This window comes from Actinia tenebrosa, unplaced genomic scaffold (assembly GCF_029948245.1).
Source record: "Actinia tenebrosa isolate PJP-AT-01 unplaced genomic scaffold, QUT_ActTen_1.0 PGA_scaffold5__44_contigs__length_20552954, whole genome shotgun sequence".
Taxonomy (NCBI): Eukaryota; Metazoa; Cnidaria; class Anthozoa; order Actiniaria; family Actiniidae; genus Actinia; species Actinia tenebrosa.
Window position 1 is genome coordinate 13,970,998 of NW_028292582.1, and position 15,173 is coordinate 13,986,170.

The following is a 15,173-nucleotide window of genomic DNA, read 5'->3' on the forward strand; positions in this document are numbered from 1 at the left end:
GCTTCCAAGTATGGGGCTGACCACTAGAAGCTTGTGTTACCATTTTCTAATAATGTCATTACAGTGTACCTTCATTCCCTTTGGTCTTTACTAGATCGTATTATTTTACGTTTGCACTATTTTTACCAACATTAACTAACTTTCATTAACGATCGAAGCCAGCACTGGCTCCAATGTCAAAAAAAAAAACATGAAAATTTTCTAAATTTATTGAAGCTTGTTTTCAATGAATTGTGGATTACTGTCAATCAAAGTAAACGTGATTAGTAGGAACCTTTCACTGGTGCAGCTTGATGGACTAATATTGGAAGCAAAGAGGGGGATTGTCTGCGCATTTCAAATCTTTCTTAAAATTTTTCTTCACTTTCTCTAGTGCGTTCGTTAACGAGGACAGAAAACCTGTTGATGACCTCCTCAATGGTTTTTTCACCATGTACGATGTTGTCACGAGTACGAACATTGACTGTGTTAGACGTGGCTTCTTTCTCACCAACAACTGCGAGGCAAAATATTTGTCTGTTAATATCAATCCAGTGGAATGAGAGCCATTTTTTTGTTTTTGTTTTTGTCTATTGGTTCTTTTTACATACATTTAAATACAAAATTCGTAACCTAATTGTGATATATTTTGAAAAAGTTAGAAGCTGGAAACTAAAGGAAAGGAAAGGAAAGGAAAGGAAAGGAAAGGAAAGGAAAGGAAAGGAAAGGAAAGGAAAGGAAAGGAAAGGAAAGGAAAGGAAAGGAAAGGAAAGGAAAAGAAAGGAAAAGAAAGGAAGAACTGAAGATAAGAAAGATTTCCGACATTAAAGAGAAATATCAAACCAGTTGACCCATTTTTCCTTACCAAATATGAAGTTGTACTGAGCCAGTTGGGCATTTCTTACTTTCTTGTTTAGTGTGGTGCCGTGGTCAAGATCAGCATCTGCTAGAAATCCTGCAGCAAATATCTGGTCCTTGACCTAAACAATGAGAGACAGAACCATTAATACTGCTCTGTTTAGAGAGCAAATGTATTGGTTGATCTTAGTATACTAAAAATATTCATGAATCATGTTGTTGCTGCTATTGTTGTTCTTGTCTTGATGTTGTTGCTGTTGTTGTTGCTTCTGCTGTTGTTGCTGTTGTTGTTGCTGCTGTTGTTGTTCTTGTCATTGATGTTGTTGCTGTTGTTGTTGCTTCTGCTGTTGTTGCTGTTGTTGTTGCTGCCGTTGTTCTTGTTGTTGCTGCTGTTGCTATGCGACATTGTTGTTGTTTGCGTTCGTGATGTCAGTCCAACCAAACGTTGAAGCCATCCAAGTTTTTTTATTTCTTTTTCTTAGGAATATTGACAAATTCCATAAGCTACTTTCCTTACCTTTTGAGCATATTCATCATATTTAGGTCCAACTGGAATAACAATAGATTGTCTTGGGGACAACCAGAATGGCCTGTGAGGACAATAAAGCATCGCATAAATAAACCATTGCTAATCAAAGAGACTATAGAATTTTGAAGAACATTTTCTCACCATTTGCCACCAAAGTTTTCAGTCAGAATAGCAATCATTCTTTCAACAGAGCCTAAAATAGCACGATGAACGATTACTGGTCGCTTCTTCTCATCACCTTCACCACTACAATGATCAATAAAATAATTGAAATAAACATAATTAAATACTTAGTGCTAGTCCCCCCCGGAAACAAATCGAGAAAGAGTAAGGCAAAGCTGTACATCTTGAAATAATCAAAAGAGCACAAGAAAAGCTAACTGGATATTGCATTTCTACGTTCGGATCCTAACAATATCTTAACTTACGTGACATAGTGTAAGTTGAATCTCTCAGGCAGCTGGAAGTCCAGTTGGATTGTAGCACACTGATGATAACGACGCAACGCATCTTGAATCTGGATATCGATCTACATACAACAGCGGGATAATTGGCATTCACGAACACTCACAACAGTTTGAGTTATATTATTATATTGTTGGTGGATGGAAGCCAAAACCCCCATGGCTTAATCCCAAATTGTATTAGGTCTTAGATTTTTGGTGAGAAAGAAAAACCGCAAAAACAGAATAAAATATTCAAAATACAACAACTTTTAGGGGAGGGGGGTGGGGTTAGGACATGGTATCTTTGAATACAAACGAATGGGATATTACAAAAAAAAATATAATAAAAATAATAAAGATAAATCACTTTTATTGAAGTGTCTAGTCGTTCTAGCACTTTCGCACTAATTGGGGACACTTTTCGCTCACACGCACTACCACTACATTCAATATTCTATGCACACAACGCTCAACTCACATGCTGATTTTTACGGAGGGTGGAAACTGGAGAACCCGGAGAAAACCCTCGTAGCATAGGAGAGAACAACACATCAAACAAACTCAATTCACATGTGGCGACCGCAGGGTTCGAACCAGCGACCCGACCCGTTGGACTCACGACGGTGAAAGACGACACGTTAGCCGCGAACGCCACCCATGCTACCCAAATCCTTGGCAGAGAAAAAGACGTCAAAACAATGAAGTTAGTGCCATTTAGAATGCCTTGCTTACCTTAGGGCCATAAAATGCACCATCACCAGGATTTAATACCCATGGTAAACCAAAGTTATTCAATGCTGCTTCTAGCTCCTGGAATAAGAATTATGATGAGTATATTTTCCTAGCATTTGCTTATGTATTTGAAATTTGATGCAAATGTATTACAGCTTAGGTCACTGGGAATGGGAAATAGAATGACAGCCTGTGGAGTGCTGCAGGGTTCATCTATAGGACTTGAATTTAGCTCACTGGGAATGGAAAATGGAATGGCAAGATTGGAAGTTCTGAACAGCTTATCAATATGACTGTGATTTATGACTGCGAATAGCAATAACATGACTAAAGGTTTTCTCCAGAGTTCATCAATGGGAACTGAATTTTGGTAAAATTAAGCTGTAAACTAGAAAACAATTGGGACTCTTGAAAACCAAGTGTTACAGTCCATTCCCAGCATCAGGTTCAAGGGTCGTCCTATTCATATTCATGCACTTTTTAAGCAGTTCTGTAGCGGTTCCTCACCTTCTCCGCATCATTCCACAGTTCTAGTTTTCCCATGTATTTATCTGGTCTGGTGGAAAGATTCAGTTTAAAAGTGAAGCCAAAAATACCATAGACATGCCTGAGGAAATCTAGGCAGCCAACTATCTCTTCTCCAATCTAAAATATTGAAAAAAATGAACATATATTGAGTGCAATAAAAAACGTATTCTTTAATAAAGAGCAAACTAAGGCAACTTGCAACAACACAGAAAGAGGGAGAAAAATGGACAAATGGATGGGTAGATGAATAAATGAGTGATCAGTTAAAGTGCCTATCACCCTTCTGACAATATTCACAGTATTAATTCTACGTGGGGTAAGATGTTGAATAACACTAAAAAAATATATAGTTTAAGTGCAACTTCTTGAAGTCTTAAAGGTTTTTCCATGCCATATGCTAATGCTGTGACGTATGAGGAGTAATCATTTAGTATACAAAACACTACTGGTACAGATAAATTAAATTTGAAATACATCATTGTTTTCCCCATTGCTCTTATAGAAATGATTGCAAGTTAGTTTTCCCATAGAAGCCGGTGTTTCGAATTACGATGAACAACAAATAACCATAAATGCCTCCTCATACGTCACAGCATTAGCATATGACATGGAAAAACCTTCATAACTTCAAGAAGTCGCACTCAAACTATGTAATTTTTTCGGGTTATTCAACATCTTACCCCATGTAGAATCAATACTGAGAATATTGTCAGAAGGGTGATAGGCACTTTAAACTAAGCCGGACGGCATGATGGGAGAGAAACGAATGTGTATTGTTTATGTTCTTTGATAACTTGCAAAGTATTTGATAGAGTTTTCAGTTTTTAAAGTGCTTATAAGCCTTTACACAATATTTTCAGAATTGATTCTTTAGATAGTGAATAGTTGATTGTGAAAATAATTCGTCATTTGAATGTCGGGTCTTTGAGATACGAAGGTTTATATTTCCAATATGTTAATGACTATGACGTAACATAAGGGATTTGAGTTATTTTGTGGCAACTTTTAATATTGAACGCTGGACATTTTTTGAAAACAAATTTGTAAGAACCATTATGTGAGTCACGAGTAAAAGGGTGGTGCTTTTAATATACTGTATTCCAGAACGATTGCAGTGTTGTATATTAAATGATCCCTTACGTTACGTCATAGTCATTAACATTTTGGGAATATAAACCTTCGTATCTTAAAGACCCGACATTCAAATGACGAAATATTTTCACAATCAACTATTCACTATCTAAAGAATCAATTCTGAAAATATTGTGCAAAGGCTTATAAGCACTTTAAGTACCTTGGAGTTACAGACAAATAAATAGACAGACATATGAGTGGAAAGAAAGACAGGCAGAAAGACAGAGATGTGGGAATAATGATACATACAGATGAACAGACAGAGAAAAATGGACAGACGATTGATGAACGGAAAAAGGAATAAAAGAATGAAAAAATAAATTGAAGAAAGACACATAGAAAGACAGAAAGGTCTGTATACTAAAAATACCAAAATACATACACTGACAGACAGATGAATATACTGATAAACACAGATAACATGGCAGGCACACACACACAGATTGTCAGACAGACAGACAGTCAGATGAAACACGGTCAGACGACAGACGGTCAGACGACAGACGGTCAGACAGACAGACGGTCAGACAGACAGACGACAGACGGTCAGACAGACTGATGGTCAGACAGACTGATGGTCAGACAGACTGATGGTCAGACAGACTGATGGTCAGACAGACTGATGGTCAGACAGACAGACAGACTATTTACCTGGTCTGCAGTACAGAAGATATGAGCATCATCTTGCTGAAATCGTCGTACCCTTGTTAGACCACTTAGAGTACCAGACAACTCATTACGATGAAGAACACCAAAGTCTGCCATTCTCAAGGGTAACTCCCGCCAGGAGCGAGGACGATGGTCAAACATCACACTATTAAAAACACAACACATGTTCACAATCAGGGATTGCTTCAGTGGTCTTTTCCCCAAACATCACAAGGTAAGAATAAAGATATATACATGTAGTAGTAAAGAGATGGATAATGTGCTCTCCTCATAGTTTCCTTTTTCTTGTAGAACAGTTATAGTTGTTTATAGTTTCAACATGAGCTTACCAATGGCCAGGGCAGTTCATGGGCTTGAGGGCATAGCGCTCCTTTTCAACTTCAAATGAGAACATGTGTTCCTAAAATATAGAAAAGAAACTGACAGGTCACATCAAGTCAACATGGCTGACTTGTGAAAATGGTCCTCATTGTTCTTACAGTAAATGATGCATACCCAACAATTGAACCAGTGACATGTCCTATACCACTACTGTAGGACTCACAGTGAATATTTTACAACATAATACAAGGGCAGATCAAGCCAAAGTTTTAGAGAGGGCTAATTGAGTTTCGGGGGGGGGGGGGCTAATTGAGTTTCGGGGGGGGGCTAATTGAGTTTCAGGGGGGCTAATTGAGTTTAGGGGGGGGGGGGCTAATTGAGTTTCTTCCATCAACACAACGGAAAACAATAAAAAAAGCATCTAATTCTTCAGTTTTGTTTTGTTTTGTTTTTTTTCTGCTGAAGGGGTGCTTAAACCCCCCTTTGCCCCCTTGATCCACCCTTGTAATAGACCTCTTTAGCTTGGGTGCTGTTTTCCCTATCAGACCACAAAGAAACGATACTCTTACGAATTTCTAGTGGTCTGAAATGTGACAACATTACGCCCAAGCCAAAGAGGTCTATTCCAGTGTTGGATCATAAATTCCCTACCTTGTAGTGTTGCCAGTGTCCTGAAGTCTCCCATAACTTGGTGCTGTAGATATTGGGAGAGACAACCTCTTGAAATCCTCTTTTCCTGTACTCCTCCTGTAGCAAATAAAGAATGCCATCATCAGTGTTTTCATTAAGTTTTGAAATATTAGGAGCTGAAGAACTGAACTAGCCAGAGAGTCCTGGCAGGGTTTTCATTAAGTTGTGAAATAATATGAGAAGATCATGGTAGTTTAAGGTGGCTGCCTACTTTTGAACGTTCGATTTGAGCCCACGATGTGCGCGCGCTCAAAAACCGCTGAAAAATCTACAAGATCTTATTGAAGAACCATACGCGTTTTGAACTCTATATTTTTTGATAGCTCATTCGAAAAAACTCCTAAAAATCAAGGTTATATCAACATTTTAGGAAAAGTTTAAATCAGGAACACGTGAAAAAATAGATTTTTGTAGGGATTTTTGTTCGACTTTATGAGATTTTTTAAGAGCACCGAAACTACAAAATATGACAAATCAATGTATCTCCCTGTCTTTTTGTCGAAAATATCCATGTATTATTGTAGAAGGATTGACTAGCCTTCGTTCGTGCAGTCATATAGTCTGCAAATAACTATTATCTTATTCATCTTAATTTTTTTTCTAATCACTTCCGGTGGCGCAATTTTTACTCCAAAAGCTCGTGCGTAGGCTCCCATTAATTGCTGATTATCTCGAAAACGAGCTCGGGACACCCTATTTTTCTTTCCAGATTTGGAATCAGCATTAAATTTCAATTCGGAAAATCGAAGTTTTAAGAAAAGCTTAAATCAATTTCCAAAAGTAGGCAGTCACCTTAAGGCAGAGAATTTTGCTCAGTTACAGGAGCATTTTCCAATCTCCGACCATTAATAATAGGAAGTTAATAACACACAATAGTACATAAAACAATGATGGGAAGTTCTTACAGCGTATACTGTATAGTGCATTTCACAGTTGTCTCAATGCGCTGATCTGTGATATCACTGGAGGACTTTACAGGTTACATACTAAGGCATTATTAGCAGCAGTAATAATCATGAGTGAATATTGTTAGAATCTTAGTATTATGCCTCCAAATTGGGATAGGTGCGTGTAGCCTTGAACCCTGACATCATGCTGTACTAGCATCTTAGTGAGAGTGTAATTAATTAAACGAGTGACACATTTGCATATTCAGAAGCCTTACAATATCGTTTCTACGCTCTGCATATCCATGAGTTTTAAATTAATACTCGATAGTCAAGAGCAAATACCAGAGATCCAAAACTGCAGATAGCATACCTTGATGAAATTGATAAGAGTATTGTAGATGTGTGCTCCCTTAGGTAAGAAGAAACAGCTGCCAGGACTTAGATCATGGAAGAAGAAAAGTTCTTGATCCTAACAAGATAAAAAAAATTATTATACTCTTACAGTGCTGCGCGCCGAACCGTGAGCACCCAACAAAGTTTCGTACAAGTTTTAATTGATCTCTTTACCACTAACCAAGTATGTTTTGGTGCTTCACTTGAATGTTTCGATATCATTACGTACATCGATGTACAGACTCTGCCTATCCAAACATCAAGGTGAAGCGCTGATGTCTAATTGGTGAGTGGTAGAGAGCACAATTAAACTTGTCAAAAAGAAATCAAAACTTTGTTGGGTGTTCATGGTTTGGCGCGAAGCACTGTAATCATTTTGGTAATGTCCCTTTTTCACCATGTTGGTTTAAAAAATAGATTTCACCACGCCTAGCCTCTCATTCAAGCGCAAGGTTGGTGCGGTGTGTGCTGCTAATGTCTTTTCTCACCAATGCAACCCAGGTTTTCAATCCATGGCTCAGTTTTGTATGTGAGTAGAGTTGCTTGTTGGTTTTCTCCTGTGCTTCGAGGTTTTTTTAAGAGTCTCTGGATTTTCTCTTCCTTAGAAATCAACTTCTACCAAATTCCAATTTGATGTTTAGGCTTTAACCTACTGTACATGTGTAGTTGGAGGCTAGCTCTGTCGTGATTGTCCCATGCTGTGATACAACAGCCAAAGCAATAGATTTTTGATAGACAAGTGTACTTCTTGTTACTTACCCTTCCAATCTTCCTGTGGTCTCTCTTTGCAGCTTCCTCCTGGAATTTTTTCCATTCTTTCATCTGCAGCAAATTCAAAATGGTTGATAATAAGCAAGGGTTCAGAAAATAAAATAACAATATGTTATTACCATCAGCACAATGACAAAACAACAAACATCCTCCTCCAACAACAACAGGATTCATAGATAACTGTCAGTTAAGTCTTCCTAACTGACTGGTTGGATGTACACGTGCTTTCTGAGAGCACACAGCATTTGCACACACTTATTTTCTATTTAATCGTTCCATGGGCAATCCAGGATTTTCTTAAAGGGGTTCTACAATCAAGGGGCACCCAACCTCAAAAAATGTCACACCAAAACAAAAAACAAAAAAGTTATGATCTTCTAGTAATCGTTCTCTCAAAGAAGGAATTGGAATTATCAGTTGGGGTGGGGGGGGGGGGGGTGGGGGCGCAGACCCAAAAACCCCACATCCCTCCCCCTGGATCCCCCCTAAATTTTTATCCAAATTAAAGAACCATCAAATTAAATAATGGTTATATGTCATGCTTCTCCTAACACTTCTCTCATGCTAATCCCAGCGTGCTTTAGGACTACATACCTACACACATGTGCACATTTGCTATGGAAATTGCCACTTTTAGACTCAAACAGCAAAGTGTCTGTCAGTGAGTATTTAGAAATAGTAAAACAAACTGACCTGTTTATCATTAGGAAACGAAACTCCATAGATTCTCTGTAGAGATTCTGCTTCACAATTACCTTCCCAATAAGTAGCGGAATTCTGTAGACATAAATAATACAGTATAAAGAACCATAACAAAAACTCTTAGGCTTATGACTGGAAGGTGTTGTTCCAGAAAATATCCATACTGTACCACCACCACAAAGGGAATTTGTACCCCTGCCTACCCCTTGGAACTTCTAATTTTCTTCCATACAAACTCTGTAATTTTGTTCTTTCTCTGACCCCCCTCCCCTCCAGAATTTTCAATTTCCTCTGTGGGTGGGACATGAATATTGTCCGGAACTACACAATCTATTAATAACGTCAACAAATAAACAGCATCAAATGACTGCAAAACAAAGAGAATGCCTTTTTGACTTACCTTAGTGACAGCCATTGACTTTATTTTACCAGTATGTCTGACATGTGGACCTCGACACAAGTCAATCAGCGGACCACATCTTAAAAAGTAAGACGTTAATAAATAAAAATACAACTACAGTACTGTAATAAGGAAGTTAATGATCCCATCTCAAAAACATGATCAGGGTTTGATTGACCTGGGTTTAAGGGCCACAGATTTGTCATAACATGTAACCCTGAATGATTGTTTGATTGGATGTTGATTCCTGGACTTGACTTCACATGTAGAGAAGAGCAGAGCAGAGCAGGACAGAGCAGGACAGAGCAGGACAGAGCAGGACAGAGCAGGACAGAGCAGGACAGAGCAGGACAGAGCAGGACAGAGCAGGACAGAGCAGGACAGAGCAGGACAGAGCAGGACAGAGCAGGACAGAGCAGGACAGAGCAGGACAGAGCAGAGCAGAGCAGAGCAGAGCAGAGCAGAGCAGAGCAGAGCAGAGCAGAGCAGAGCAGAGCAGAGCAGAGCAGAGCAGACTAGAGTAGCATCCCTTGAATCAAGGGAGACCTATCAAACTTTATTATCATGTGAAATCAAGTCCAGAATCAAACCTGAGACCAGAGGTGAGTGCACTACCCACTACTGTACCTCTGTGCCTTGCTTCATCCCCAAATATATAGATTCATTTGAGAACTCAAGTAGACATTGAGTATATGATACCTACCTATAGACAGTAGTAGTTGGAGTATTGACTTTTTCTCTCAAGATTCTGCATTTGAATTCGTTGTACTGTAATTTGAAAGAGAAAGCACATTAAAAAGAATGATTTCAATGAATTTTGAACATGGATATGAATAACTGACCTTGAACATTTCAAATAAATCTTCTTTTTTCATTTCTAGTCGTTCAAATGGTTGTTTTTCTTTTGTTATTGACTTGGTGAGAGTGTCAAGAGAAGGGAAATCATTGGATGAGACTTGCCTGCAAGATAAAATATGAAAAATTGTCTTTCATATTTCTTTTTTAATTTCCCATTTTCTCATCCCAAATAAACAGCTAAAAAATAAATACAGAAATCTGAAATTATGACAATAGATCTCCAAGGCTCCAAGTCAGGGTTGAACTTGACAAAATACAGTAAATGTGTGAACACATCAACTTCAGCCTAAACTTGGTGTGATTGTTTCGCTGTCACTTAAGCAAAATTCAGTAAAGGTCTATTATCTGGTATCGTATGTACACCTACTTGCAAGAACGTTGTCATATGAAATTAGAACATGAGTGATTATGTGGGATAGGAATTGTATTAAAAAACAAAAGAAGATCACTGAAGCTGAACTTTTTCATTTGTCTTTTAATGTATTCCTTACTCACTAAATTACTAATGTTCTAATATCGTATGACAACGTTCTTGCAAGTAGGGGTACATGCATGAATGGGGGAGGTCAAATGGACTTAAATAATAGTATTCATAATGTAACAGACCTGCCGTCCAGATGCATATCATAGAAGTATCCCTCTTCTATTGGTGGACCATAACAGAGACAGCCCCCATAGTGCCGTTCCATGGCTTCACCAAGAATATGCGCACTGGAATGCCAGAAGACTGCTTGTCCTAAAAATAACATAATTGGGAACAACATGTATTAGAATAAATAAATAATAATAAAAATAAATAAATCATGGGATTAACAGTTGATTCCACAGTGGCTCTTCTTCCACTGGATTCCAATTGGAATTTAGAAGTTGATTTTTGCGGAGGGAGGAAAGCCGGAGAACCCGGAAAACCCTCAAAGCAAAGGAGAGAACCAACAAACAACTTGAACCTGGGTCGCATTGGTGAGAGGCGAGCGCTCTCACCAGCACTCTCACCCCTACATCACCCATGCTTCCCATAATATATATTGGATGTTTGCCATCAAGAGGAATAATTCTTTTCCCTAAAAGTATAACAAACATTTAGCAGTGATTCCACAGAGTGGATCTTCTTCTGTTTAATTCTAATTAACTAAGAATTGATTTTTGTTGAGAATAAAAAACTGTAGAACAAGGAGAAAAACCCTTTAAAGCTCAGAAGAGAACCAACAAACAAATCCATCAATAACAAAAGACAGTAACAAATAAAGAAGATGAAAATAAGTTAAATAAGAGGGGGAAATGCTACTAGATTCTACTCAATATACCTATACTATATGGTAATAGTAAAGCAAGTTTTTGATTTTTTTTCATTTTAAAAAGACCAAAAAGTAGAGAGAATTACCTTCAGGATCATCAAACTTCAAGAACTTTAGAGTACAATCACCCTCTAGGACTCTATCCAAGTCAAACACTTCACCATTGACCTGAAAATCATAATAAAGTATATCAGTATAGTTTTAGAATTTATTAAAGAAATAATCTGATACACAAAAGAAAAACCCTTGAGTCATGAAACCAAACAAACTCTGACTAAGCACACAATTCTACAGTATGAATAAAGAATTGTAAATCATAGTGGTGGTTGTTGTAGGGAAGTAGCTAACAACTTTTATGCATGGGGATTTTTACTTGATAGGCGGGTATGGGAAAATTTCAGCTGGGAAAATTCAGATGACAGGCAGGTGTTTTCCCTGGCTCCTGGCTATTATATTATACATTCCTTTGTTGTATGTTATGGGGGTAAAGGTACCTTTGCAACTACTGTATTATCTGCCAAGCCTTGGCTATGGAAATGAAAAAAAGGACAAAACATTAAGTTAAGTACACGCAACTTTGATATAATTTGGGAAAACTCTTTGTAACAAACTTTGTTGGATGGTAAATTGGCTATCATTATTTTAATTTTAAAAGAATAAGATTGAGGGAAAAAACACTACCTGATAGAACAAGCTATTTCATATGGTGTGGTTTTCCAAGCCAAACCCTCAACAACCTTGCCGTCAGGAAGAGTAATCTTGATTGGAGTGTTCTCTTGGGCTATCATGGGAAGAAAATAAATTATAAATAAATTAAATAACCTTAAGAATATTGACCAAAGAATTGACCAAATCATATATTTGATATTTTTTCAAAACCTGAAACAACCTCTGGGCTGATCTAAGTAAGGGCATGGCTATTAACTCAGATATAGAACCCTTATACAACCTCCTGGCTGATCAAAGTCATGGCATGGCCAAATCAAAGATCAATTTAGAATATAGCTTGTCAAGTTCTGTGGAGGAAGGAAAACTGGAGGATCCTTAAAAAAGCCTCAATTCAAGAGAGAGACCTAACGAACCCTGCCCACATGTGATGCCAGGTTTAGAAATCTAACCCAAGACCACAAAGAAAATTGCAAGTGTACTATTAAAACGCCACTCTTGATATCCCCATATGCCAACCTGCAATTTTGGCCTCATATTCTGACTTCAATCTGTCAAACAACTGAATCCTTTCTTGAATATATGCTGGTGGTGGGTCCAGCTATAACAAATAATGATATAATAATTAGAATTATATTATTAGTTGTTGATATACCAATAATAACACATTATTGTGAAGCAACAGTCATTAGAGAAATCTAATAAGTTTCCTCATATATTTCAAACTGGGTTTCAACCATGCAGCTGATCCCGTCTATTAATAGACCTTTCCCAAATTCGCTTGGATGACCACAAAACAATGGTTTGAAGTCGAGACTGAACTTGATTCTTTTATTCAACAAATTCAACCTTGACTTGAAACCACCATTTCTTGGTCAGTCAAGCTAATTTAGGACAGAACTATTGTATCTTATTATCTGTTCCAAATGGTTGTCAAAAACTGAACACCATGGAAATGGAAATGAAAATTTTCTTTTATGTCGATTGCAAAAAATCGCACACTTCCGAGATATGCTTCACTTATCATGCACAAAGGTTTATGTATGCGGCTAAGACTAAATGAAATTTATTCTTTTTTCTGTCACGAATGACTGAGGATTATCCATTAAGCCTCACATTGAATTCTTTGTGCGTGACAAGCGAAGTATATCTCAGAAGTGGGTTATAGGGGGGAGAAAACAATAGGTTCCAATTCTCAGGAGATTGAAATTCTTTTGTTTTGACCTCCAAATCGAGCTGCTTTGACGTCACATGCAAGGGGTCTATTGAAACAATCTGTAAAAAGGTTGATAAGTTGACATTATCATATTAAAATAAACTTAGAAATTCAGCTGATCTGGCACCCTGGCTCAAGTTCAAATATGAAAAAATACGAATTTTTGTTCAATTCTATTATTCTAAGGTTATAAAAAACGGTACATGTAACATTTAAAAAAAATTGGGGGTTGAAAATACAGTAGAAGCTGGTTGGTTATAATATTTTAAGCACTGTTTAGGAATAATATTAATAGTAATATCAATAAATGCTAGAATGATTAGAAACATTGATATGAATAATTCTTACTATAATTATTCTGGAATAGCCACGAAGTAACTTTTGATCTAATTTTACGATAGTAACAAAATTGATCAGATTGATCTTTACGCACAGTAAACTCAAAAATACTAATGAAGTCATTCAGAACTAGATATAATCCATGAGTAATCATATCCTCAAAGGTTTTAATCAAGAATTATTAATTTCCTATATATTAAGTTTTGCAAATCTTTCCATGTGAAGTTGAGTCGCACTGTACCTCCAGAGGCTCAGAGCTTCCCTCTCCTTTTCCCTTCTTTTTATCAGCTTTTTCTTTTTTTCCAGCCTTAGGCTGAGGCTTCTTTTCCTCTAGATTCATATTTTCCATCTTTTCTTCAACTTTCTCAGCCATTGAGAGTGATATTTTGGGATTTTTTGGTCAACAATGAAAACTTTGGGAATTCAATGAAATGCGCCGCAAATCTGATGAAATTGCAACCCAATACGCATGCGTACACTACTCACCGCTTAAAACTTTGACTGAAGGTTCAAATATGGCGGCCTCTACTAAAAATTTCTAACATTAATCTTAACATGTTCTATAAAATATTGGAGGAGTAATAATTTACAGTAGAGTAGGCATATTCTAGATAATTCAGAAAATGGATGGTCCAGGTTGTTACTAAATCAGTTAAAATATAGAATGAATATAATGCGCAAAAGTGAGAAATAGAACTTGCGCAGTTATGGAAACTGTAAATACGTGCTTTCTTTTAATGAAGTGTAATGTTGTTAATCTTGTTAGATATCAGTAAAAATCCTACCTCTAGTGGATAACATGGTTGGTCATCGCCTTTATTCGAGGAGGAACGGCTAGATGCAGATCGCCGGACAGCATTCTGCAGCCACAATCGCCGATAATGATGTAGATAATTCTGATTGCATAAATGAATCCTTCTACATCTCTGGATGTACCAGAGCTGAGCTCCAGCAACGCTGTTACGAGACTTCAATCCTGGGATGTTTTTGATTATCCCTAATGTTGTTCTCAGCATCGTAACATGACATCAACTCTGAGAGTAGACAGTGAAAATTATCTTGATGAACGTTAATTTTTACAAAGATCATTGACAGTTAAAAACATGACAAACACAATAAATCCTAGAATATGAGCTAACCAACTTACATGGTAATATCAGTTTTCATATCAGCTTTGCAAATGATTTGTAAACAAAAACATTGGGCACTCTCGGCTTGTCGGAGTCATCTGTTCCAGTGATCTGAAAGGAGCCTGGGTACTAGCTAGCGTTTTTAGAAATCATTTCCGGTTCCGGCGTAAAGGTTTGGCAAATTTTTATATCGGAAAAAGATGACGTTGTATGTATTGGATAACTTACAAGAGAAGTGGACTCAGTTGTTTATTGTTCAAAGGAGCATGGATAGGTGAAAAATTGGTAACATTAAGTATTTTTCCAAAGCCCATGCTCATTCTACAAATCCACCCTACCCACCCATAAAAAATCCTTTTTTCATGGCTTCTTCAAATCAACAAACATTTTAGGTTGAACTAATTGTAATTAACCCTCACAATTGCAAATGCTTGCTAGATGGGGACACCAAGTGATGGTCTCAGAGGGTGTCCACTGTAAATAGAGTTGACTGCATTTCAGGTTGTCCAATAAGCCTGAAGCGAGATGATGTTTTACCCCCGGCTCTATACCATAATAGTTTTTAAAATTCTTTCATATTAAAATTTTTGATTCCTTAGAGAATACAGGAACATTAGTCATAATTAA

The 15,173-nt window shown here is 37.3% G+C and overlaps 1 protein-coding gene across 2 annotated transcripts; it reads right to left on the bottom strand.

Annotated features, from left to right (window-relative positions):
- Positions 1–178: 178 nt before the first annotated feature.
- LOC116290783 (threonine--tRNA ligase 1, cytoplasmic) lies at positions 179–14,647 on the bottom strand. Of its 2 annotated transcripts, XM_031697885.2 has the most exons (23): positions 14,564–14,647; positions 14,202–14,450; positions 12,381–12,462; positions 11,877–11,976; positions 11,690–11,723; positions 11,282–11,363; positions 10,507–10,636; positions 9,885–10,002; positions 9,746–9,810; positions 9,043–9,121; positions 8,634–8,717; positions 7,929–7,991; positions 7,147–7,245; positions 5,848–5,943; positions 5,205–5,275; positions 4,858–5,020; positions 3,052–3,189; positions 2,545–2,622; positions 1,795–1,895; positions 1,508–1,612; positions 1,355–1,427; positions 845–959; positions 179–496 (listed from the first exon to the last, which is right to left on the bottom strand). In XM_031697885.2, exons 2-23 carry the CDS (start codon positions 14,430–14,432, stop codon positions 348–350), a joined length of 2,256 nt encoding a protein of 751 aa, XP_031553745.2. In that variant the 5' UTR covers positions 14,433–14,450; positions 14,564–14,647; the 3' UTR covers positions 179–347. The 2 variants fall into 2 exon arrangements, with proteins under 2 accessions (XP_031553745.2, XP_031553746.2); XM_031697886.2 differs by lacking the exons at positions 14,202–14,450; positions 14,564–14,647 and adding an exon at positions 13,658–13,864.
- Between the last annotated feature and the right edge of the window lie 526 nt (positions 14,648–15,173).